This window comes from Populus nigra, chromosome 1 (assembly GCF_951802175.1).
Source record: "Populus nigra chromosome 1, ddPopNigr1.1, whole genome shotgun sequence".
Taxonomy (NCBI): Eukaryota; Viridiplantae; Streptophyta; class Magnoliopsida; order Malpighiales; family Salicaceae; genus Populus; species Populus nigra.
Window position 1 is genome coordinate 601,608 of NC_084852.1, and position 26,772 is coordinate 628,379.

The 26,772-nt window shown below is 38.1% G+C and overlaps 2 protein-coding genes and 1 pseudogene across 4 annotated transcripts; 1 reads left to right on the forward strand and 2 right to left on the reverse strand.

Annotated features, from left to right (window-relative positions):
• Positions 1 to 6,872: 6,872 nt before the first annotated feature.
• On the reverse strand, positions 6,873 to 15,084 carry LOC133669901 (uncharacterized). Its single transcript, XM_062090231.1, has 2 exons — positions 13,619 to 15,084; positions 6,873 to 7,143 (listed from the first exon to the last, which is right to left on the reverse strand). Exons 1-2 carry the CDS (start codon positions 15,082 to 15,084, stop codon positions 6,873 to 6,875), a joined length of 1,737 nt encoding a protein of 578 aa, XP_061946215.1.
• Positions 15,085 to 22,042: 6,958 nt separating this feature from the next.
• Positions 22,043 to 23,013, forward strand: LOC133705641 (caffeoylshikimate esterase-like; annotated as a pseudogene).
• Positions 23,014 to 24,162: 1,149 nt separating this feature from the next.
• On the reverse strand, positions 24,163 to 26,292 carry LOC133705670 (uncharacterized). Of its 3 annotated transcripts, none has more exons than XM_062131019.1 (4): positions 26,126 to 26,291; positions 25,854 to 25,920; positions 25,141 to 25,345; positions 24,163 to 24,552 (listed from the first exon to the last, which is right to left on the reverse strand). In XM_062131019.1, the coding sequence occupies exons 1-4, from the start codon at positions 26,221 to 26,223 to the stop codon at positions 24,533 to 24,535; spliced, it is 390 nt and encodes a 129-aa protein (XP_061987003.1). In that variant the 5' UTR covers positions 26,224 to 26,291; the 3' UTR covers positions 24,163 to 24,532. The 3 variants fall into 3 exon arrangements, with proteins under 3 accessions (XP_061987003.1, XP_061986996.1, XP_061986984.1); XM_062131012.1 differs by lacking the exon at positions 24,163 to 24,552 and adding an exon at positions 24,630 to 25,002 and having other exon boundaries at positions 26,141 to 26,292; XM_062131000.1 differs by lacking the exon at positions 24,163 to 24,552 and adding an exon at positions 24,630 to 25,002 and having other exon boundaries at positions 26,126 to 26,290.
• Between the last annotated feature and the right edge of the window lie 480 nt (positions 26,293 to 26,772).

Genomic DNA, 26,772 nt, shown 5'->3' on the forward strand with positions numbered 1-26,772 from the left:
TAATGTACTGTGAAGATAAATTTATTATACTATAAACTACATAGTAAGCATAAAGTGTTTGCACGGACGGTGGACGATATTATAGCATGTAGATGTTTTAGCTGTTTTTTTAGTAAAAAAGTGTTGTTGGAAATATTATTTTTTCTGTTTTTTATACTAAAAATTGCTAGTAGCCAGATTCAATCTCAATTTCTTTTAAGATATTTTTAATTTTATTTTTTTTCTTTAGATTTTTTTTCATTTCTTGTATTGATTTTTTTTAAAATAAATTAATGTAACTTTTTTTTATATTGTACAAAAGTTGTTTTTATTTGAAGTTGGGTTGAATTTTTTTATTAAAGCATGTTTGTTTTTGCGTTTTAAAAAACTTTTAAAAAAAATTTGAAATTTTTTTATTTACTTCTAATTAATATTTTTATATTATTTTTTTAAATATATTTTTTAAAAAATATATTAAGATTGAATCTAGATCCGCCACCAGCAATTTTTATTTTATGCTCATCTCTATTCAAGAGACAAGCTTGTTTATTTTTGTTCCTAAAACACCGTTTAGAAGGATGTTCACTTGTAATTTAAGACAGTTATTCAACACTATTTAGCCCAACAGTTTTACTTAGTGGCAACACCAAAAAAAAAAAAAAAACTTCATTTTAATAAAAATATTTACCTTAATAACTCACAGGTTAATCTAGTAATGTTTTTTTCAAATTAGTTATCAAATCAATATGACAATTATATCTTGAACACATATAACAAATATACATGCATATGAAAGAGACATATCTTAGTGAAAAAATCATCACATCTTGTTCTACTTTCAAATTAAGTCAACATGAATTAGAGGATTACTAGTTATTTGACCTGCCTACGTTGCGGGTCATATATTGTTTTTTACAAAAATAATTATATATGCATGCTTTTTTTATTCATTTTTGTACATGCAAAATTTCTAAATGTAAATCAAAAAATTTATGCATATATATAATTAAATAAATCAAGAATTATGTGTGTTAGAAAAAGTCATTAATGATAAATGGATAAAAATAGAAAAGCCAAGAGATATATATAGATCAAGATATTTGACCTTGCATCACAAGTCTTTCACCCGGTTGTGTTTAATGACTTTGTTTATCAAAATCAAATTTTTATTTAATCAAATTTTTGTTTGCTTTTCGCTCAGAAATGCTTTCAAATAATGTTTTGTTTTTAAATATTATTAATATCAACACATCAAAATGATCCAAAAATATAAAAAAATAATTTTAAACAAAAAAAAAATTTCAAAATTTATCTAGTCCCTGTTTAGAATGGAATGCCAAACCGGACGCTTATCCCAAAAGTTATATTTGAAAATAAATTAAAGATATTTTTGTTTTTTTATTTAAATAAACCTCTTTATATTCTATTAAGACTACCATGCTATGAGTAATGTGTTCCGTTGTAAGATTAATTCCATTAACTTTTTGGTAATGAAATGATTTGTTTTGCTGTGATTAAAATAGGGATTATTATTATTATTATTATTATTACTATTACTATTATTACTATTATTATATTAAAAGAGGTAGTGCTTTATTTTTATTTTTTTTATTTTAATCTACGATTTTTTTTTAATTTTAATATTTAACATTTGATTTGTTGACGATTGAACTTTATAGTTTGTTTCGATTTTTTTTATAAAGCTATCCAAACCTCATAATTCAGATCGCAGGTTTGACAAGTTAACCTATTTTTTTTTTAATTTTATCTTTTAAAATTTGATTTATTAGGGATTGTCATTCATGATTTGTTTTATTTACTTTCTATAAGGTTATTTGAGCCTTATAACTAAGGTCGCAAGTCTAGAGAGTTAACTTAGTTTTTTTTCTCTTTTTTTATTTGACTTTTGTTTTCTTTCAATTTTATCACTCAATATTTTATTGATTGAGAATTAGGCTTCTTGATTTGTTTTAACTTGCTTGCTACAAGGTCCTGATCTTATAACCCGAGTCATGGGTTTTGACTCGAGTAGACTTGGGTCTTTTTTTAGTCATTTTTTTTAAAATTTTGGATAACCTCTCATATAAGGGAGGTGTGATTAGTACTTAAAGTGCATTTTTATCAAGGCTTTATATCATCATATTGCACTTAAAGTATCATTAAATTCTCTAATTTAAGCATGTTTTATAATAACAAGTCTGATAATATAAGATAGCTTTAATTTATGGTAAATGCTCATTTTAAATGCAGGCCTATCACATAAATCAAAGGATTGATTGATGAGTTCAACTACTGAAATTGAGAAGACAAAGAGAGGGTTAAGCTTAGAAAAGAGATGTTGGTTCAGTCCAAACTGGAACACTGTTCAATCATTGGGTCATATCTGGAGCTGTAGATCTTGGATTTCAATTTGGTTTATATAGATAGAAATCTAAGACATAGGCCTAAAACATTCATGCGGAGTGTTGTAACCCATTTTTGGGTCCCCACACAAAAAATAATAAATACAAAAAAAACAACAAAAAAAAATAAAAATAGAGAAAGCTGAAAACGGTGCCGTTTTGAACGGCACCATCTTCTTCTTCCCCTGGACGCGCGAGGCAGGGGAAGAAGATTTTCTTCCCCACTTTTCGCCTAATTTCTTTCCCGGTTTTTGCTCAAAAAGACGCCTACCATGGACATCCACTTGCCTGGCTTTGTTATCCGTTGAAAGGTAGTGGAGGGGGGCGGCCATTGTACGTTCACCCTCCCCTGTTTTCCTATAACTACAGGGGAGGGCCGAGAGAAAAAAAAAGAAAAGAAGAAAAAAAAGAAAAACGAGGAGAGAAGGAGAAAGGGGAGAAAGATTGAGAGAAAGAGAGAGAAGAGTAAAGAAAAGGAGAGAGAAGGGAGAACACAGAAGAACACAGAAGAACTAGAAAGATCTTGTGGATGCTTTCGTCACGCAATATAAGTACAACATGGACATCGCTCCTGACAGAACCAGCTTGTCCAATCTAGAGAAAAGGGATAAAGAAAGCATAAGGGAATATGCTCAAAGATGGCGAGAATCAGCTGCTCAAGTACATCCTCAACTTCTGGATAAAGAGATGGTCTCTTTATTTGCCAACACACTCAAAGCACCCTATTACGAACATGTGATGAGTAGTTGAGCCCAACAATTTACTGGTGCTGTGGTAGTGTGTGAACGCATAGAGCAAGGCGTCAAGAGTGGTAGAATTTCTGCACCTACCAAGAAAAGAGGCTTTGAAAGAAAAGAGGTCCACCATGTTGAAGATGGCTACAGTGATAGGAAAAATTCATCCCAAAACTACCACACTCCATCCCAGAATACCAACGTAAAACTTGAGCCCCATAAATTTCAAGCCAAAAGCCAAATTGACAATTACCAAAGGGTTCAAGAACCATTACCTCCACTACCGCTACCCCTGAATGAGATGTACCAAAAGCTATTGAGCATCGGTCATATAGCTCCAGAACCTCTGCCACCTGTGCAGCCACCTTATCCTAATTGGTACAAGCCAGAACTCAATTGTGAATACCATGCTGGTATTGCTGGGCATAGCATCCTTTGCAGTCCCATTTTAAGCCTAGTAATGTTTTTTGGAAATAACCTTGACTAGGATCACACCCCACACCGGGTGGCAAAATAAAAGAGTTTTTTTTGTTTGTTTTTAGTATCCAGGCAAAGCAGTGAAGAGGGGTGCTGGAATCGATCATATAATTTTTAATCTTTCATTATCATCTAAATGAAGCAGTGATTGGTTAAGAAAAGAAAAGAAGAAGATCCAAAGGATCTAAAAGATTTGAGCTTCTCATAAAAACAACTGATATGATTATGCTCAACCCAAACAAAAACGAAGAAAACAAAGAGAAAAAGCCCAAACCCGACATTGGGGGGCATGAAGACTATTTTGAAAAAAAAAACAAATCCAAAAGACAAAAGGTCAGGAAACAAACACAAGTGATCCATAGTCTTGAAATCCCTTAAACACCTTTTAAGCCTACAAAATCTTTTTTTGCGTAACCAATAACCAAAGCCTGCATTTCATACCTGATAAAGCCCTTTCTGATCAAAGGCAAGCAATCTGGATCGGTATGCAGTGCTTTCATGTGCGGGTCAAATCATTATTCATGCAAATAAAATAAATGCTTTGAATCAATTCGGTTCTCAATAACCCTCAAATTGAAATTGCAACTTTGTGTGACCAACCAGATGTCACTTCATCTTTGACCCAAAAACGCTTTCATCATGTCAAAAAAACTTGTCTATAGGAATCGCTTGAATTTTTGTAGAACAAGTTTATTTTGAACCAATGTCAAAATGATTTTTCTGATTGGAATAACTGGGGAGTTTCAAAAATTTTGCATGAAAACATTTCATTGTACAAAAAACCCAAACTTACTTTCACATAGCCTCACCCCAAAGTAAACCCAATTTGAACACTTGGGGGGCATGATCAAGCTTAGGGGGCAATCAAAAACATATGGTAGGGTTGGCTTCATGATTCCCTTTGTAAGGAAAATGTCGGGTGAAATTGGCAACCCTTGAGATAAATGGTGGAGGACATAGAAGTAGGATGACAGCAAAACCCTTCCAGAGATCCAGCTTGAGTAAGCCAGAATGAAAAAGCTATCGAAGTTTACTATCAACACTCCAACTTTTGAGAAAAGAAGGACACCATGAAGAAATGGGGGCCTATATTTCTCAGGTAAGTATACATACATATCATGCATAATGTATTGTTTTCAACATGTCAGCAAATTGTGAATCCATCACCACTTAGGTAGTGCGTTTTCTAACCCTACCTCCCTTTTTGAGTGCACCTTTGTGCCCTCACCTTCTTTTTTGAGTGCGTCTTTGAGCCCTCACTTCTTGGGTAGTACGTTTTCTAATCCTACCTCCTTTCGAATGCGCCTTTGAGCCCTCAGCACTGTTATTTGGGTAGGTCACCCATTACAACACGACCATTCCTCCACTTGGGTAGGTCACCCATTACAACACGACCACTCTTTCTTTTTATATTTTTGGGTAGGTCACCCATTACAACTCGACCATTCTCCATGTTTTTATCTGGGTAGGTCACCCATTACAATGCGACCATTTCTTCACCTGGGTAGGTCACTCATTACAATAAAACCACTCTTTCTTTGTTCTACTTGGGTAGGTCGCCCATGAAAATAAACCAGGGTAAGTGTGAGTGCGTGGGTAGGTCGCCCGTGAAAATAGACCATTTTTCTTCAAAAAAAAAAACAAAGGGTTTGAATCACACAGGATTTTGGTTCTGGTTAGAGGGGATTGGCGAAAGGAATCTCAGTCTATCCTAACCGCCCGTAGGATTTTGGTTCTGGTTAGAGGGGATTGGCGAAAGGAATCTCAGTCTATCCTAACCACACAAGATTTTTGGTTCTGGTTAGAGGGGATTGACGAAAGGAATCTCAGTCTATCCTAACCTCACATAGGAGTTTTGGTTCTGGTTAGAGGGGATTGGCAAAAGGAATCTCAGTCTATCCTAACCACCCGTAGGATTTTGGTTCTGGTTAGAGGGGATTGGCGAAAGGAATCTCAGTTTATCCGAACCACATAGGAGTTTTGGTTCTGGTTAAAGGGGATTGGCGAAAGGAATCTTAGTCTATCCTAACAATTCTCATGATTTTTGGTTCTGGTTAGAGGGGATTGGCAAAAGAAATCTCAGTCTATCCTAACCACCCGTAGAATTTTGGTTCTGGTTAGAGGGGATTGGCGAAAGGAATCTCAGTCTATCCTAACCACATAGGAGTTTCGGTTCTGGTTAAAGGGGATTGGCGAAAGGAATCTCAGTCTATCCTAACAATTCTCATGATTTTTGGTTATGGTTAGAGGAGATTGACAAAAGGAATCTCAGTCTATCCTAACCACACAAGATTTTTGGTTCTGGTTAGAGGGGATTGGCGAAAGGAATCTCAGTCTAGCCCAACCACACAGGATTTTGGTTCTGGTTAGAGGGGATTGGCGAAAGGAATCTCAGTTTAGCCCAACCACACAGGATTTTGGTTCTGGTTAGAAGGGATTGGCGAAAGGAATCTCAGTCTATCCTAACCACATAAGATTTTGGTTCTGGTTAGAGGGGATTGGCAAAAGGAATCTCAATCTATCCTAACCACACAGGATTTTTGGTTCTGGTTAGAGGGGATTGGCGAAAGGAATCTCAGTCTATCCTAACCACATAAGATTTTGGTTCTGGTTAAAGGGGATTGGCGAAAGGAATCTCAGTTTAGCCCAACCACACAGGATTTTTGGTTCTGGTTAGAGGGGATTGGCGAAAGGAATCTCAGTCTATCTTAACCACATAAGATTTTGGTTCTGGTTAAAGGGGATTGGCGAAAGGAATCTCAGTTTAGCCCAACCACACAGGATTTTTGGTTCTGGTTAGAGGGGATTGGCGAAAGGAATCTCAGTCTATCCTAACCACATAAGATTTTGGTTCTGGTTAAAGGGGATTGGTGAAAGGAATCTCAGTTTAGCTCAACCACACATAGGACTTTGCGTCCGGTTTAAGTTTTAGGTCAACCAAATTTTGAGAAGACTAATTTTGGAAGACCAATTTTGTTTATCTTTACAACACTTACTACGCAAAATCTTTGCTCCGTAAGCATTGTAAAGAGGGGGCAACTGTTGTAACCCATTTTTGGGTCCCCACACAAAAAATAATAAATACAAAAAAAAAAACAACAAAAACAAAAAAAAAATAGAGAAAGCTGAAAACGGTGCCGTTTTGAACGGCACCATCTTCTTCTTCCCTTGGACGCGCGAGGCAGGGGAAGAAGATTTTCTTCCCCACTTTTCACTTAATTTCTTTCCCGGTTTTTGCTCAAAAAGACGCCCACCATGGACATCCACTTGCCTGGCTTTGTTATCCGTTGAAAGGTAGTGGAGGGGGGCGGCCAACAGTGGCCGCCCCAGCACGTTCACCCTCCCCCGTTTTCCTAACACAGAAGAATAAAGAAGAAGAGCAGAGGAGAAAAATAAACAGGGGAGAAGAGCCGCTGCCAACCTCAACTCCACAGCAGCACCGCCGGCCACCGCGAACCGCCAGCACTGCCACCCCCACCTCTGCCGCATCAGCTGCTGCCAGCATCACCACCGCTCCAGGTAACTTTCTCCCTTTCCCTGTTGTAAACGTTCTGCATGCAAATGAACAGTAGACATGAATAGTAATTCACTGACGTTGCGGCGATGGCTGGCTGGAGGAGGAGGACCTGAAGCTGGTGGTGGAGACGGCGGTGGAGTTGGCCGGAGCGGCTGCAGCTGGAAGAGGAAGAAAAGAAAAAAATCTGCAGCAGGAAAATGGAGGAAGGCTGGTTTTTTGGCTTACTTTGGACCCGATTTTCTCCTCCTCCTGAGCATGAAATTGACTCCTATTTATAGGGCTGGAAAGAGGGTAATCTTGTCTTCAACGGGGAAAAATTCTCAGCCCTTGATTCGACTTGAGGAATCCAAGCCGTTGGTTCAAAGTGTGCACCTCGAATTGCCAAATTTTGGCAATCCAACGCTGCATACTGAACGAGGTGGCCACTTTGGGCCAATAAACGAAGCTGTTTCAAAGTTTTTCGACCCGTCCGGACCATTCTCGAGGATAAAGGGGTTTCAGGTGGACATTTTGGTGCATGCCTTGTCGGATTTGGACGAAGAAACGAGGCCGAAAATGCTCCTAGAAGTGTGCCACTCGGGCAGTTTCGCGAGGAAGATGATGAACAGTGACCTGTTTTTTTTTTTTTGCAAAAACTTGGTAAAAATTAAATTAGGTCTTTCAAAATTCCAATATTTCAATTAAGTTCAAATTAGGCCCCCAAACTTAATTTTTCACCGATTAAGCCCTCAAATTAATTTTGACCCGCTTAAAGTGTAATTAAGTCCTTGCACTTAATTAAATCCTTCAATTGGACCCAAATTAATTCTTAAACATAATTAAAATTTAATTTGGCCCATGATTAAATCAAATTGGCCTATTAAAAATTTAATTACGTCATTGGACTTAATTTTTATGCAAATTCGTCCAATACTCATTTAATTTGACCTTTGAATTTGCATTTTTCTATCTTTGGGCATAATAGGGTACAATTAGGCCTTGAAATTCTTCCGAAAATTACAGCTTGATTTTCGCCTATTTTTGCAGCCTTTCTTGGTCAGCTTTCTCCGCATTGCCAACCTTTATTTTATTTTTTTGATTTTATTTTTATTTTTTAAGGAAAAAAAACGAATTTTGGGGAATCACCCAAAATTGGGTGATGACAGTTGCCCCCCTCTTTACAATGCTTATGGTGGAAAGTCTCGTAAGAGACTTTAGATAGTAAGCATTGTAAAGAAGAAAAACAAGGATGAGATATGATAGACTCATCTTGTTGAGGAAAAATGAATCCTCTTGAGGATTAGAAAGCGCACTCGAAAGGAGGTAGGGTTAGAAAAGCACACTACCTAAAAGGTTAGGACTCGAGGGAGCTCTTAAAAAGAGGCAGGGTTGGACAACGCACTACCTAAGATGGTTGATGGCTCTAAGGCACACTCAAAGGGAGGTAGGGTTGGAAAACACACTACCTAAGAGGTAAAGGCTCTAAGGCGCACTAAAAAAAGAGGCATGGTTGGAAAACACACTACCTAAGAGGTAAGGGCTCTAAGGCGCACTAAAAAGAAGGTATGGTTAGAAAACACACTACCTAAGGTGGTTGAAGGCTCTAAGGCGCATTAAAAAAGAGGTATGGTTAGAAAACACACTACCTAAAGTGGTTGGTGGCTCTAAGGCGCACTAAAGAAGAGGCAGGGTTGGAAAACACACTACCTAAGATGGTTGTTGGCCCTAAGGTGCATTAAAAAGGAGGTATGGTTGGAAAACACACTACCTAAGGTGGTTGAAGGCTCTAAGGCGCACTCAAAAGGAGGTATGGTTAGAAAACACACTACCTAAAGTGGTTGGTGGCTCTAAGGCGTATTAAAGAAGGAGGCAGGGTTGGAAAACACACTACCTAAGGTGGTTGATGGCTCTAAGGCGCACTAAAAAAGAGGCATGGTTTGAAAACACACTACCTAAAGTGGTTGGTGGCTCTAAGGCGCACTAAAGAAGGAGGCAGGGTTGGAAAACACACTACCTAAGGTGTGATGGCTCGAAGGCACATTAAAAAGGAGGTATGGTTGGAAAACACACTACCTAAGGTGGTGGATGGCTCGAAGGCTCACTAAAAGGAGGCAGGATTGGAAAACACACTACCTAAGGTGGTTGGTGGCTCGAAGGCACACTAAACAGGAGGTATGGTTGGAAAACACACTACCTAAGGTGGTGGATGGCCCTAAGGCGCACTTAAAAAGAGGCAGGGTTGGAAAACACACTACCTAAGGTGGTTGGTGGCTCGAAGGCACACTACAAGGAGGCAGGGTTGGAAAACACACTACCTAAGGTGTGATGGCCCTAAGGCGCACTTAAAAAGAGGCAGGGTTGGAAAACACACTATCTAAGGTGGTTGGTGGCTCGAAGGCACACTAAAAGGAGGCAGGGTTGGAAAACACACTACCTAAGGTGTGATGGCTCGAAGGCACATTAAAAAGGAGGCAGGGTTGGAAAACACGCTACCTAAGGTGTGAGGGCTCGAAAGCCCACTCAAAAGAGGAGGTAGGGTTAGAGAACACACTACCTAAGATGTGAGGGCTCGAAAGCCCACTTGAAAAAAGAAGGTAGGGTTAAAGAACACACTACCTAAAATGTGAGGGCACGAAAGCCCGCTTAAAAATGGAGGTAAGGTTAGAAAACACACTACCTAAGGTGTGAGAGCTCGAAGGCCCACTCGAAAAAAGGAGGTAGGGTTAAAGAACACACTACCTAAGATGTGAGGGCACGAAGGCCCGCTTAAAAATGGAGGTAAGGTTAGAAAACACACTACCTAAGGTGTGAGGGCTCGAAGGCCCACTCGAAAAAAGGAGGTAGGGTTAAAGAACACACTACCTAAAATGTGAGGGCTCGAAAGCCCACTCAAAAAGAGGTGGATAGGGTTAGAAAGCACACTACCTTAGATGTGAGGGCTCGAAAGCCCACTCAAAAATGAAGGCAGGGTTAGGAAACACACTACCTAAGATGTGAGGGCTCGAAAGCCCACTCAAAAAGAGGTGGATAGGGCTAGAAAGCACACTACCTAAAATGTGAGGGCTCGAAAGCCCACTCAAAAAAAAGGAGGCAGATAGGACTAGAAAGCATACTATCTAAAATGTGAGGGCTCGAAAGCCCACTCAAAAAAGGAGATTGTAAGACACTAATATGTCAAGATGAAGGTTATGCATCATGATCAATATGCATGTATACTTACCTGAGCAATGTAGGTCCTCTTTTCTTCATGGAGTTCCCTTTTCTACATGGAGTTCTCTTTTCTTCATGGAGTTCTCATTTTCTCAAAAGTTTGAGTCTCTGATAGTAAGCTTCGATGGCTCTTTTCGCTCTTGCTTACTCGAGTCATCTCTTGTGATATTGACCCCTAGGAAAGACTTGATATCATCATACTTCTTTGTCCTCCGCCTCTTTATCTTAAGAGTTGCCAATTTTGCCCAATAGTTCCTTAGAAAAGGAATCGTGGAGTTTGCTCTGCCAGATGTTTTTTGATTGCCCTCCAGCTTGATCATGCCCCCAAGTATGCAAATCAGGTTTGGGGATGAGGCTATATGAATAAGGTTTGGTCTTTGACAAGGAGTTATTTTCATGCAGAATTTTTGGAATTTCAAAGCTATTCCAGACACAGAAATCATTTTGATGTTTGTTCAAAGCAAACTCATTCTGAAGAAAATCAAGTGATTCCTATTGAGAGGTTTTCAGATGTGATAAAAACTTTTGGTTTTGATTTTGGTGAAAAATATGAAGTGACATTTGGATGGTCACAAAAGTTTGGAATATCAATTTGAGGGTTATTGAGAACCGTCTTTCGATGAAAATGTGAGGAAGTGACATCTAGTTGGTCACAAAAGGTTTAATTTTCAATTTGAGGGTTATTGAGAACCGTTTTCAAAGCATTTATTTTATTTGCATGAATAATGATTTTGCTTTGCATGAGAAAGCACTGCCTACCGATCCAGATTGCTTGCCTTTGATCAGAAAGGGCTTGATTAGGCACGTAATGTAGGCTTGGGCTCTTGGCTATGAAGAAAAGGATATTCGTAGGCTCAAAAGGTGTTTAAGGGACTTTAAAACTAAGGATCACCAATGCTTATATCCCAAACTCTTTTGTTCATAGATTTCTGGACCTTGGAATTGATTTGTAAAATGGTCCACGGTGCCCCCCAGTGTTGGGCTTGAGCTCTCTCTCTTTTCATTTGATTTTGAGCATCATTGCGTTGGCTTGACTTTTTTTATGCTCAGAATTTTGGATCCTTTGGATTTTTTTATGCCCCCCAGACTTGCATGGGCACCTTTGATGATTGAGAATTTTCTTTTATGCCCCCCAGTATTGTTAGGGCACTTTCAATCGTTGAGGTTTTTCATGCCCCCAACAGTGGATGGCTGGAAAACACACTACCTAAGGTGTGATGGCTCGAAGGCACATTAAAAAAGAGGCAGGGTTGGAAAACACACTACCTAAGGTGTGAGGGCTCGAAGGCCCACTCTTAAGGAAGATAGACATGGCTAGAAAGCATACTATCTAAATGGTAAGGGCTTAACAGCCCACTCAAAAGGAGGCAGGGTTAGAGAACACACTACCTAAGAGGTGAAGGCTCGAAAGCCCACTCAAAAAAGGGTGATTGTGAGACACTAATCTGTCAAGATGAAGGTTATGCATCATGATCAATATGCATGTATACTTACCTGAGAAATGTAGGTCCCCTTTTCTTCATGGTGTCTTCCTTTTCTCAAAAGTTTGAGTCTCTGATAGTAAGCTTTGATGGCTCCTCTCGCTCTTGCTTACTCGAGTCATATCTTGTGATCTTGACCCCTAGGAAGGGCTTGATATCATCATACTTCTTTGTCCTCCGCCCCTTTATCTCAAGGGTTGCCAATTTTGCCCGACATTTTCCCTAGGAAGGGAATCATGGAGCCAGCTCCGCCAGATGTTTTTTATTGCCCCCTAGCTTGATCATGCCTCCAAGTATTCAATTCGGGTTTGGGGATGAGTTTACATGAAGGAAGATTTGGTTTTTGACGAGTTGTTTTCATGTAGAATTTTTGGAATTTCAAAGCTATTCCAGACACAGAAATCATTTTGATGTTTGTTCAAAGCAAACTCATTCTGAAGAAATTCAAGTGATTCCTATGGAGAGGTTTTCAGAAGTGATGAAAAATTTTGGTTTTGATTTTGGTGAAAAATATGAAGTGATATTTGGATGGTCACAAAAGTTTGGAATATCAATTTGAGGGTTATTGAGAACCGTCTTTTCAAAGCATTTATTTTGTTTGCATGAATAATGATTTTGCTTCGCATGAGAAAGCACTGCCTACCAATCCAAATTGCTTGCCTTTGATCAGAAAGGGCTTGATTAGGCACGTAATGTAGGCTTGGGCTCTTGGCTATGAAGAATAGGATATTTGTAGGCTCAAAAGGTGTTTAAGGGATTTTAAGACTAAGGATCACAAGTGCTTATATCCCAACCTTTTTTGTTCATACATTTCTGGACCTTGGAATTGATTTGTAGAATGGTCCACAGTGCCCCCCCCAGTGTTGGGCTTGGGCTCTTTCTCATTTTTTTCTTCATTTGATTTTTGAGCATCATTGCATTTGCGTTTTTTTTTTGCTCAAAATTTTTTTTTTGATCCTTTGGATTTTTCTTATGCCCCCCAGCTTTGTATAGGCACCTTCGATTGATTGAGAATTTGCTTTTATGCCCCCTAGTATTGTTCGGGCACTTTCAATCGTTGAGGTTTTTCATGCCCCCAAGAGTTATTTGGGCACTTTTGGTCATTAAGGATTTTTTTGCACTTGCCCCCCAGTGTGGGGTGTGATCCTAGCCAAGGTTATTTTTCAAGAAAAATACATTAGGCTCAAAAGGGGACTGCAAATGATATTTTTCAGCCTTGTGAAAGGATTATCAAAGATGGCCTTTCTTCATCTCAATTGCATGCATTTAGGATCGGTAAGCCTTGCTTTCATGCGAGTACGCAGAGTGATTTCTCATTATTCATGCAAATAAAACTCCGATTTTGGAGTCACTTCATGGTGTTTTTGTTTTTTTGGGTTTTCTTGGTGTATGGTTACCTCTCTAAGGAATCACCTGAATTTTTAGAACTTGTTTGTTTGAACAAACACCAACATGATTTTTGTTTTTGTACTAAACTTTGATTTCCCAAAAATCCTTGTGAAAACATGCATAGTTTTGGAAGAAAGGAGAAACACGCCCAAAGATTCTTGGCACAATGGTTTCATGTTTAAAGGTTATGTTCAATGTGTTATTTACATGAAACAACAAAACAAATGAAGGAATGTCATGAACACAGGAAAACACATGATTTTATTAACAGGAAAGGCTCATTTGACAGAGAAAGTCTTGTGGCATTATGAGCTAAATTGCTAACAAGACTAAAACAAGTTGAAACAGACATGATCAAACAAAAGGAAATAATTGGGTAGGCTCCATCTTCCCATTCTATAGTAGAACTTTGTCCTCTATCCTTGAGAGTGCACATTTCCTTTTTCACACCTTGCTCTTGCCATCAGTGCTTTGAGGTTTTCAAAACATTCCACCTCTAGTGCATTCACCGATCCAGTACCTGAAGCATGATTGGGTAAACGGTTCGAACCCACGTTTGGAGTTCCTTCGAAGGTTATCCATCCAGCTTTAATCAAATGCATGAGCTTCTTCTTGAAGGCACTGCAAGTATGAATGTTGTGTCCCGCAGCACCAGCATGGTACTCGCAAGTAAGGTCAGGCTTGTACCAGTTAGGGTAAGGTGGTTGCAGAGGTGTCAAGGGTTCTGGAGCTATATGCCCGATGCTTAGTAGCTTTTGGTACATCTCATTTAAGGGTATCGGTAATGGAGGTAATTGTTCTTGGACTCTTTGGTGTGTGGTTTGAGGCTCAGGTTTTCTTGTGGGAAATATAGGGTTGAGATTGATGTAAGAAATTTGGGGCGAAGGGGATGGAGTGTGATAGTTCTGGAATGGGTTCTTCCTACCCTTATATCCACTTTCAACATAGTCAACCTCTTTCTTTTTACCTTCAAAGCTCCTTTTCTCCACAGATACAGAGATTCTACCACTCTTTACTCCTTGCTCTATGCGTTCAGCTACTACCACAGCGTCAATAAATTGTTGGGCCGAACTACCCATCACATGCTCGTAGTATGGGTCCTTGAGCGTGTTGGCAAATAGAGTGACCATCTCTTTATCCAGGAGTGGAGGATGTACTTGAGCAGCTAGGTCTCTCCACCTTTGAGCATATTCCCTTATGCTTTCCTTGTCCCTTTTCTCTAGGTTGGACAAACTGGTTTTGTCAGGAGTGATGTCCATATTATACTTGTATTGCTTGACAAAAGCATCCACCAAGTCTTTCCATCTTTGGATCTTGGTGTTGTCCAATCTCATGTACCAGTTTAATGCCGCCCCACTTAAGCTATCTTGGAAAAAATGCATTAGTAGTTTTTCATGTACTACTTCTGCCATTTTGTTATAGTAGGATTTGAGATGAGTTATGGGGCATTGTGTTCCAGTATATTTGATAAATTCAGGAACACGAAACTTCTTCGGGACAACCACATTTGGGACCAAACACATTTCTACTGCTCGTACTGGATTGTACAAGTCTACCCTCTCAATGGCTTTGATTCGAGCTTCTAGCGCTGCCATCTTATCAATGTCATCAGATGACTTGGTCTTGTGGGACTCATTGGCAAATGCATCTATGACTGCGGGGGTTGGTGCTGGTGGCATTGAGTGTACAAAAGCTGGATTGTGTGGAGGTTCATGACCATGTTCACTCATTGTTTCTTCGGGTTGAGTTGTTGCTGGAGGCTGAACAAAAATAGCAGGCCGGTTGGAAGGACCTTCACCAGAGGCATTTCTAAGTGTTTGCTCGAGTAAGCTAGTGAGGCGAGCCACGCTTGCTTTCAGAGATTCTAACTCTTCTTGGAAATGGGCGTCACGGTGAGCACGCTCTTCACCTTCCATGTTTTGTGTTCAGAGTCGGGTGTTATAGGCTATTTGGGGACCTATATTTCAACATGTTGTATGTATGTATGTTATTTACAATGGATGGATGTATGTGTGTGGATGCAAATGTAGGTACATTGGGTATGACTGACAAAAACCCATGCAAAATGAATATGTAAGGGGTTCATGCTCTAAAGGAAGGTTTTAGGTCATTACATGATGGGTAGGCTTTCTACCTAGTCTTAAAAGGGTCTATGAACTGCCCAGTGACCACCTCACGTGAAGGCAGTATAGGGGTTTACAAGGAATGGTTGGGACACATTGTGACCGCCATTACCGAGTAAACACTCAATTTATAGTTGGATGCTTCACGAATCTAAACCCCGAATGAAAGTCATGAGGCAGACCGCTACTCCCCACCTAATCCTAGAATTGGGTTTATTCGCAAAATTAAAATGCATGCTAAAGCAGTAAAAATGCGAGATAAAATTAAAGACCAACAAAAGGAAAACAATCAAACAATCAATGCTTAGTCCGACCAGACATGGCTTTCCCCAGTGGAGTCGCCATTCTGTCGCACGTCAAAATCCGCGCGGCGTCCGCTGGCGATTTTTATTATTGTTATTGTTATTTGTGTTTCGCTTGGTTCGTTGGAGTCGCCACCTAGTATTATGGTCACTAGGAACCTATGGTCTGCGAGAGTCTGAGTAAGGGACTGGTTGTGCAAGGGGAAGACGCATCACCCCCAGTGCACCCTACCTAAGGTAAGCTGCATTGTTGTTTGATTATTTTTCTAGGTCAAGTTTCTATTCGTTGGTCTTTTCTAAGGTTCAAGGCAGATCTCCCTTCATGAGGGAGTCTCTACCTTATTGGGTTAAATCATAACCGTTCTAAAGTCTAAATGACATTTATTTACACCTTGTATCTTTAATACTTGAGGGTGTACTTTATCGTGTAATTTTACACCCCACAAATATTAAAGTCTACATCTGGATCCTAAAAAAAAATAAAAAAAAAGATTGGAAAAAGGTTTTTGATATTTTGGCCAAACCCTAATGGATGATCATAAACTAGTTATGATATCCATTTTTTGGATTTTTAAAACATGAGAAAGATGCAATTTTTTTGATTTTGTTTTTGAAAACAAACATGCTTGGAAAATTATTTAGGACTTGGCCGTATGCAATAAAATATTTTTTTACCTTTTTGAATTTTTTTTTTTTTGAAATATTTCGGAGAAAACCGGGTATTTTAATACCGGACTTGTATCTTACAATGTAAGTATACAAACCAATATTAAGCAAACTTGGTGGAAAAATATTTGAGAAAACCACAAAATTTTTTAAATGATTTTTTTTTAAATATTTTTGAAATTTTTTTCTGCATGAACAGTAGACATGAATAGTAATTCACGTCTACTGTTCATGCGTGAACAGTGACGGCGAAGAAGAAAGGGAAAGGGAGCGGACTACCTGGCGTGGCGGCGATGGCTGGCTGGAGGAGGAGGACCTGAAGCTGGTGGTGGAGACGGCGGTGGAGTTGGCCGGAGCGGCTGCAGCTGGAAGAGGAAGAAAAGAAAAAAAATCTGCAGCAGGAAAAGGGAGGAAGGCTGGTTTTTTGGCTTACTTTGGACCCGATTTTCTCCTCCTCCTGAGCATGAAATTGGCTCCTATTTATAGGGCTGGAAAGAGGGTAATCTTGTCTTCAACGGGGAAAAAGTCTCAGCCCTTGATTCGACTCGAGGAATCCAAGCCGTTGGTTCAAAGTGTGCACCTCGAATTGCCAAATTTTGGCAATCCAAGGCTGCAGACTAAACGAGGTGGCCACTTTGGGCCAATAAACGAAGCCGTTTCAAAGTTTTTCGACCCGACCGGACCATTCTCGAGGATAAAGGGGTTTCAGGTGGACATTTTGGTGCACGCGTTGTCGGATTTGGAGGCCAAACGAGGTAGAAAATGCGCCTGGAAAGCTGCTACTCGGGCAGTTTCGTGGGGAAGAAGATGAACAGTGACCCGTTTTTTTTTTTTTTTTGCAAAAACTTGGTAAAAATTAAATTTGGTCTTTCAAAATTCTGATTTTTCAATTAAGTCCAAATTAAGCTCCCAAACTTAATTTTCACCAATTAAGCCCTCCAATTAATTTTGACCCGCTTAAAGTATAATTAAGTCCTTGCACTTAATTAACTCCTTCAATTGGACCTAAATTAATTCTTAAACATAATTAAAATTCAATTTGGCCCATGATTAAATCAAATTGGCCCATTAAAAATTTAATTATGTCATTGGACTTAATTTTTATGCAAATTCGTCCAATATTCATTTAATTTGACCTTTGAATTTGCATTTTCCTATTTTTGGGCATAACAGCGTACAATTAGGCCTTGAAATTCTTCCGAAAATTGCAGCTTGATTTTCGCCTATTTTTGCAGCCTTTCTTGGTCGGCTTTCTCCGCATTGCCAGCCTTTTATTTTATTTTTATTTTTATTTTTTTTTTTGATTTTTTGGAAAAAAATGAATTTTGGGGAATCACCCAGAATTGGGTGATGACATTATTCATTCAAATAAAACTCAGCTTTAGAGTCACTTCGTGGTGTTTTTGTTTTTTTGGGTTTTCTTGGTGTATGGTTACCTCTCTAAGGAATCACCCGAATTTTCAAAACTTGTTTGTTTGAACAAACATCAACATGATTTCTGTTTTGTACTAAACTTTGATTTCCCAAAAATCCTTGTGAAAACATAGGGTCATGCTTGGTTTTGGGAAAAAGGGGAAAACACCAAAGAATTCTTGGTGCAGTAGTTTTGTAAGTACAAAGGTGTGCTTAGTATGTTATTTGCTTGAACACACAAAAAAGAAAACACATGCTTTTATTCACAGGAAAGGCTCATTTGACAGAGAAAGTCTTGTGGCATTTTGAGCCAAATTACCGATAAAAACTGGGATAGGTTGAAACAAAAAAGAAACTTTTGCAGGCATGATCAAGCAAGAGTAGCTTTTTTTTTTAGCAGAACAAGAACTGGCTCCATTCTGCGGTGCAATTCCCCTTCGGATTGTGTTGAGGCTTTTGATCATGTTTGCCCCCAGTTTCTTTGGGTTGAGTTGTTGTTGGGGTTTGAACAAAGATGATAGGTCAGTTGGAAGGAATCAGTTTTTGCTCGAGTAAGCTAGAGGCGAGTCAAGCTTTTGTTCAGAGACTCCAACTCTTTTTGAAAATGAGTGCTGCGACGAGCACATTTTTTATCTCCAATGTTTCTCACTCAAAATTGGATGTTGCAAACTCGTAGGGGACCCACCTTTTATTCTGGTGCATGCATGAAAAAATATATGAACATGCAATCTATATGATGAACTTGCCCTTCGAGGGGTGACATATGATCGTCACTTTTGTATGATGAAACAAGAATATTGATTCTTGCTCAAACTCTACAATGAAAATTTTTGGAGTGACGATCATTCTGTCACCCACAAGTCTTGAATTCAAGATGCTTCAAGAAGGGTTCGCCCCGATGCAAATAAATGATAGCACATACAACCTCAGGACAGGTTCTATTCATTATGTGAACATGGGTGAGTTTTCTACCTGGTCTCAAAAGGGTCTATGAGCTGCCCAGTGACCACCTTGCGTGAAGGCAGTATAGGGGTTTACAAGGAATGGTTGGGGCACCCTGTGACCGCCATTACCGAGTAAACACTCAGCTCATAGTTGGATGTTTCACGAATCTGAACCCCGACTGAAAGTCATGAGGCACACCGCTACTCCCCACCTAATCCTAGAATTGGGTTTATTCGCAAAATTAAAATGCATGCTGAAGCAGTAAAAATGCGAGCTAAAATTACAGACCAACAAAAGGAAAACAATCAAACAATCAATGCTTAGTCCGACCAGACATGGCTTTCCCCAGTGGAGTCGCCATTCTGTCGCACGTCAAAATTCGTGCGGCGTCCGCTGGCGATTTTTTATTATTGTTATTTGTGTTTTGCTTGGTTCTTTGGAGTCGCCACCTAGTATTATGGTCACTAGGAACTTATGGTCTGCGAGAGTCTGAGTAAGGGACTGGTTGTGCAAGGGGAAGACGCATCACCCCCAGTGCACCCTACCTAAGGTAAGCTACATTGTTGTTTGATTATTTTTTCTAGGTCGAGTTTCTATTCGTTGGTCTTTTCTAAGATTCAAGGCAGATCTCCCTTCGTGAGGGAATCTCTACCTTACTGGGTTAAATCCTAACTGTTCTAAAGTCTAAATTTTAGGATTGTATTTATTTACCCCTTGTATCTTTAATACCTGAGGGTGTACTTTATCGTGTAATTTTACACCCCACAAATATTAAAGTCTACATCTGGATCCTAGAAAAAAAAGTTGAACTAAAAGTTTTTGACATTTTGGCCAAACCCTAACGGATGATCATAAACTAGTTATGATATCCATTTTTTGGATTTTTAAAACATGAGAAAGATGCAATTTTTTTGATTTTGTTTTTGAAAACAAACATGCTTGGAAAATTATTTAGGACTTGGCCGTATGCAATAAAATATTTTTTTTCCTTTTTGAAATTTTTCTTCTTTTTTTTTGAAATATTTCGGAGAAAACCGGGTATTTTAATACCGAACTTGTATCTTACAATGTAAGTATACAAACCAATATTAAGCAAACTTGGTGGAAAAATATTTGAGAAAACCACAAAATTTTTTAAATGATTTTTTTTAATATTTTTGAAATTTTTTTCTGCATGAACAGTAGACATGAATAGTAATTCATGTCTACTGTTCATGCGTGAACAGTGACGGCGAAGAAGAAAGGGAAAGGGAGCGGACCACCTGGCGTTGCGGCGATGGCTGGCTGCAGGAGGAGGACCTGAAGCTGGTGGTGGAGACGGCGGTGGAGTTGGCCGGAGCGGCTGCAGCTGGAAGAGGAAGAAAAGAAAAAAATCTGCAGCAGGAAAAGGGAGGAAGGCTGGTTTTTTGGCTTACTTTGGACCCGATTTTCTCCTCCTCCTGAGCATGAAATTGGCTCCTATTTATAGGGCTGGAAAGAGGGTAATCTTGTCTTCAACGGGGAAAAATTCTCAGCCTTTGATTCGACTCGAGGAATCCAAGCCGTTGGTTCAAAGTGTGCACCTCGAATTGCCAAATTTTGGCAATCCAAGGCTGCAGACTGAACGAGGTGGCCTCTTTGGGCCAGCATCACCACCGCTCCATGTAACTTTCTCCCTTTCTCTGTCGTAAACGTTCTGCATGCAAATGAAAATTAATTAGCTAGTTATTGTGCTGTACACAGTAACAAGCTAATTAATTCACGGGGGTACTGTGCACACAGTAACCCGTTGCTATGCATATGCACAGTACTTGCCAATTAATTCACTAGTTACTGTGTGCGCAGTAACCCGGTTACTGGGCACACAGTAACCAGTCCATGTTTGTTTTGGGCTGATTTCGGCCCAATGTCCTTTCGGGTCGTGTCTGGCCCAGTCCATTGATATGGGTTGGGTCCGGCCCATTAAAAAATTTTATTAAGATTTGTTTTTTTTTCATAATTTTAAAATTTTCCAGCATGATTTCTTTTATCCATTTTGGTTAATATCGGTCTGTATTTTATGTCGTAAAAATACAAATCTGATATTACAATACCTGGTTTTTGTCAAAAACTTCCAAAAACACCAAAAAATTGAAAAAAGAGAAAAAAATATTTTTGTGCATACGGCCAAGTGTCTCAAAGCTAAAAAATCATATTGTATTTTTCATACAAAAAAAAAACAATATTTTAGCATGCATTTTGGCTTTAATAACTAGTTTATTAAAGTCAAGAGAATATTGGCCAAAATTTCAAAAAAACAACAAAAAAAATTTTTATTTTGTTTGTCTCTTAGTATCCGGGGTATGACATTACACGTAATGCATATTCCGAATATTTAGTTCTTTTTTCGGACAATAGAACCTGGGGTATGACATTATCTAATGTGTATTCCGAACAATAAGAAACCACAACACGATCTTAGATTTTTATCAGACATTAAAACAATGCAGCCTACCTTAGGTAGGGCGTAGTTGGGGTGCTAATACCTTCCCTTTACGCAACCAGTCTCCGTACCCCATCTCTGAGACCAGTGAGGGTTCCTAGTAACCAGAATACTAGGTGGCGACTCCCATTCAAATTTTCCACTGATAGGAGACAAGAATTCCTTGTCTCTACATATTTTGCCAGGAATAAATCAATATTCCATTTTTGTTATTCCTTGAGGGTGGACGATCGCCGCGCCGCCGCACACGTGCGGCAAAGAGTCCAAGACTCAATTCTGCTGTTTGGAAGTCCAAATCTTAGCAACAACGGAGAAGTTAGAATCTGTCCTGCAACCCAGATATTGTTAAGTGTTCAACCCATATCTCGAGTTCTAGAAGTCCAAATGCACCGATTCGTTTTTTGTTGGAAAATTGAGATAATTTTCTAGAACTTTCATGGGACAATCTATTCAAATTCTGACGTTAGCAATGACGTTTTGTTCAGACAAGAAGATAAAGATTGTCACCAATTAGTGGCCACCCACTTTACAATTAGTCATCAAATCAATAGTTCCAAATTTTGACCTATAAAAGGAGGCATTTGCCATACATTTAGGCATCTTGGTTTTCAGATCAAGATCATGTTCTTGCTCTCTCTCTTTATATTTTTGTAATGCTTAAGTTTTGTTTATATTAATCTCTTGTTTATTGTTTTCATTTCATTTCCTTTACTTAGTTAACTTATAACTTATTTAAGTTAGTTGGTCGGTAGCAGACAGGGGAAAATAGCTGGCTAGCTATAGAGAGGTCCTCGTGGTCATGGGTGATGTAGCTAGGTAATATTTAGTTGTGGCTAACTAAGAGGATGTTTGTTTTTGTAGTTGTTTCTGTTTTGAAAGTAAATTATAGAAAAAAAATTGTTTGATAAAGTATGAAACGCAGTTTATTGTTTGTGGAACCCAGTATATTTTGTGTTTAAAGAAAATGTTGTCACACCCGATTCACCAAGCTAATGAAAAAAGTCCCTATGAGACCTCACAAGAGAAGAATTCTACAAGAAGCACCAAATTCTTCACCAAGAAAGCTTCATGTTCAACAAGAAAAACATGAAAATCTTCACTCAATTTTGGCGCCCTGATGATCCCACTTCTCAGCTAAAAGGGATTGTAGCCATGGTCCATGGCTACTCCTCAGAAAGCAGTTGGCTCAATGAACTAACTGCTATAGCCATAGCCAAAGCTGGATTCTTGGTTTGTGCACTTGATCTCCAAGGCCATGGCTATTCAGATGGACTACGTGGTCACATCCCAAATATCCAATATGTTGTTAGTGATTGCATAATGTTTTTTGACTCGGTCAAGGCTAACAGCCCTAACTTGCCAGCCTTTCTATATGGTGAATCACTAGGAGGAGCAATTTCAATCCTTATATGTTTGAAGCAAGGCTATACATGGGATGGCTTGATTTTAAGTGGTGCTATGTGTGGTATTTCAGCAAAATTTAAACCTATGTGGCCATTAGAGAAGCTACTTCCTTTGGCAGCACTATTTGCGCCCACATGGAAAGTTGTGGCCTCAAAGCCAGTCTCTAGCAGATCATACAAAGAAGAATGGAAGAGAAGGTTGGTAGCCAACAACCCGAATCGCCCGAAGTCAGGGAAGCCTCCGGCAGCGACTGCACTAGAGTTTTTGAGGGTTTGTGAGTACATAAGGAGGCATTGCTATGACCTCGGGGTTCCATTTCTAATGGTGCATGGGGAGGATGATTTTGCGTGCGACTTTAGGTCGGCTAGTTTTGTGTATGAATCGGCTTCAAGCAAGGACAAAACATTGAAGATCTTTCCTGGTATGTGGCATATGTTGGTTGGTGAGCCTAAGGAAAATGTGGAGCTTGTGTTCGGGACTATCTTGACCTGGTTAAGAGACCATGCTGCACAGCCAAAGCCAAAACCATAACAAAGCAATCTATTACTACTAGCTAGTTCTATATTATGTCTTTGTTACTTGTGTTTCTAACTGTAGCATACGGGTGGATGTCCCGGCAGGTACTGAAAAAGGTATTTTAGGATGGAAAATTAGATTTATCATCTAGTAATTAAATAAAAATAAATATTCAAAGATGATAAAAATAAAATTAGACTTTGAACCATTTATTTTGGTAAGTTTTGAAAAAAAATTCGAAGTTTGCTATTATTATTCTAATATATGAACAAAAATCAGTCAAATGCATAGTAAATTTATGCAAGAAGGTGACGTATTTATCAACATCAAGATGAAAACTTTCATTCAAATCAAAACGAGATCATAAAATTGTTTAAATTCAAACTTTTATGCGAGTCCAACACTTGATTCATCCATCATACACACTCACGTAGTCAATAGTTTCTCATTCAGGCAGACATCCCGCATTGAATTTGTACCATCATAGTGTAAGCAAGTGGTCATTGTCCACACATTTTTCCATCTACCCTAAAGGATGCTAGTTCTTCCTGCTTCTCTAATTCTCAAGCGGGACACAATGGAAGCAACAATTTCTCCTGGGAGTTAACTGATTGAATCCCCCAAATAATTTGGACTCTTAACCCCAACAATAAAAAGATTATCACATGAAACCATAACTGTTGGTCTATCTAAGCTATTTGAATAACATGCAAATTGATTAGGTAGAGCAGATAGAATCTATTTGATGGATACCAACCCTAAACCCTAAGGGGTAGGAAATTTTACTATCCATAAAATTTCCTACACCTTAGGGTCGGTGTCCATCAAATTTGGTTGTAATTGTAGTGCCTAGTTAAAATCACTCATGTTTGGCAATCAATTGCAATGTTTCTTGAACTAAAATTACTATTAAGAACATAACTTTAAGATTTTTATTCAGAAATTAAATAAATAACTCGAAAAAATGGTTTCTATCCTTGAAATCAAAAGTGATGAGTAATACAAGTTTTTTTAAAAAAGAGAAGAAAATGCTTGTTTTTATCTTGATAATGCTTTGAACTTAATGGATTAAGGTAAAATATATAACATTGGTATTTTTATAATTTAAAGTTATTTAATGTTATTTTTATCTTTTAAATAGTATACGCACCCTTTTTTTCATTAAAAAAAAATCAATTTTCATGCATTTTGAAATGAAAGCTAATATACATTTTGATTTGTTTTTATAACAATCACCCATCAAACACTTTGTACTTTTAATTGCTTTACTTTGAAGAAGAACAGTAAAAAGTAGGAGAAACAAGACACCATATAGGCTCTAAACCTTTCAACTACTAAACTTTAAAACAAAATAGTAAAACTCGAAAAGCAAAAAACCAAACAGGTTTTTAATCAAATCAACTAATTGCAATTCAACCAACCAAAATCATTTTAAAAATTAAGTGCACTCACCATTTTCCTCTACCACGGTCCACACATATCCTTAAGGTGCTGGGGATCAAGGTTGAAACACTGGAATAATGACACCTTCCCTTCATTCAAGAATCCATAAGCCTGCTTATAGAAATCAAAGAAAGACGATGCCACACAAACACTTTAAAATAAGCTTAGTGCAGTCAAAATCCTTCAAATGAAGAATATTTCAAGCTCATTCAAACTCGCAAGCTTAGTTTCTTTTCATTTCTTTCCATTGTAAAGATAGCGCAACAACAACATACAATTCGCAAGACAGCTATTCAAACATGCACATGGACCATTAAAACTGAGAAAGCTTTAACAAATGGATCTGTGGGAAAATTCCTTTGCTAGCTGAAGGGGTGTAGGGTAGGATACTATTGGGTGGGAATAAGGTTGCGCTTCATTATAGTTTTCGGCATATTGGTTGAAGGAAGCTCCTCAACAAAAAGCAAGAAAATCACCAGCGAATCCCCGCTGTAAATCCCTGAAGAGGGTGATAAACTTTGTCTTCATGGGGACAAAATCCACAGTAATCTTTGGTAGACCCTATAATAATAATAAACAAACCAGAAACAATAATATAAAATACTATGCATGTAATGATAAAATACAACTCGTGCATAGAAATTGACAAACACACACCAGAGTGCGAATAAGAAGGAACAAAAGAAATGCATAATTCACCTTCTTCCAGCAAACAACATGCAGTGATTTTTTCGGCTTCTGTATTATGATTCGTTCCCCAATGAGCTTCTCCATGTGAAAATTCAGCAAAAAACAATTTCAGAGACTTGTCATCTTCAGAAGCAGTGAAGTTGATATGCTCCCAAACACCCATAGAAAAGAAAGAACATGCAGATATGATCTCCACCAGCTTAAATTTAGCACCCTGAAAAAGAAATTGACGGGAACAAAAAAATAAGTTGGGAGTACACAGAATTAATTTGTTTTTAGCAGCGGACAATTAATAAAATAAAATAAACATTATAACTAGCAAATAGTACTAGATGATGCTGATTGTTTTAACCACCCAATACATAGAAATAACCCGAGGAGTTTTCACAGCCCAGAAATTTACCTTGGACTTGTTGTTATAGAATTCTACAGCATGATGGATCAACACCATAACAATACTGGCAAAACAGAGTGTTTATCTCTTTCATGCACCAAACAATCCTAACAAGTTCATTCAAGCACCGAGATGAAGATTAATGATTCTCTGGAAAATATGACATGGATAGACATCGTAGAGAACTTTTGAGTTAAAACACTGTCCCGTCCTGTCCTTATTAGTGAGGGACTGGAGTTTGTTGTCTGAGGTTTTTGAGCAACAAAATTCTTCAAATTTTTTCATCATCAAAACTGGTAAAGCAGTAAGCGATCTAAAATTAGTTTACCTCGTGCTTCTTGTTGTGGTATTTTATGCCTTCTTCTGCACTCCTTGTGTATTTTAGCAGGTCATTCCTGGATGGATGGATGGATTAAAGAAAAGTAAACTTAAATAAATATTGAATTAGAATGAGATTTATTTATAAAAAAAAGAATCAGATGTGGACAGAGTCATTCTACGCGTAAGAACAAGTCCCGAACAGCAAAGAAAAACTAAAAACCTAACACTGAACATAAAATCTTTCCTCCGATCTCATATTTCAAGGGAAAAAAAATGTACCGTTTCTCACAATACCCGAGCTGATCTTCCCGAGTTTGGATTCCCCGATCTCGTTCAATATCCGGATCACCTTTTATCTTCCCTAGGACGTCGCCCATCCTCCGTTGCAGAATTTGCTAAGCGATTACTATTCCTAATTAATAATCTAGAAAGTCTAGGTATTATTATTAAGTAATAAGTTTTCATATATATTGTCGATTATAACAGTAATATATTACTGCATTCCTTTTCTTTTTTCCTTTGTTTCTTTTTTTTTTCGTTTTTTTTGGTCACTTTTTCGTTTTTTTTTACTTTATTTTTTTGCACTTCTCTTTTTTTTTTTTCTTTTTTTTCTTTTTTTTTTTTTTTAATATTGAACTGGTTAAAAAATTTTATTTATAATTTAAAAAAAATACTGTGAATTGCGACGATGTTTTTTCACATGATTTTTTATTTTTCAAAATTATATTTGTCAATTTTATTTTTTTAATATTAAGATGATTGAGAATTTAGTTTTGTAATTTTTTTCTTTAAAACATTGTTGATTGTTACAGTGTTTCTTCACATGTTTTTTTTTGTTTTTTTTTATGATTTTCTCCAAAATTATCTTTATTGATTTTATTTTTTTTAATATTGAGCTGATTAGAATTTAACTTTGTAAGGAAAAC

Excerpts from the sequence above, each read along its gene's own strand:
- LOC133669901 (XM_062090231.1), bottom strand. The coding sequence starts at position 15,084 with ATGGAAGGTGAAGAGCGTGCTCACCGTGACGCCCATTTCCAAGAAGAG. Across the intron at positions 7,144-13,618 it reads GCACTGATGGCAAGAGCAAG|AACGTTTACAACAGGGAAAG; the intron begins GTGTGAAAAAGG and ends ATTTGCATGCAG.
- LOC133705670 (XM_062131000.1), bottom strand. The coding sequence starts at position 26,223 with ATGGGCGACGTCCTAGGGAAGATAAAAGGTGATCCGGATATTGAACGA. Across the intron at positions 25,346-25,853 it reads ACCACAACAAGAAGCACGAG|GGTGCTAAATTTAAGCTGGT; the intron begins GTAAACTAATTT and ends TTTCTTTTTCAG. Across the intron at positions 25,003-25,140 it reads ATGTTGTTTGCTGGAAGAAG|GGTCTACCAAAGATTACTGT; the intron begins GTGAATTATGCA and ends TTATTATTATAG.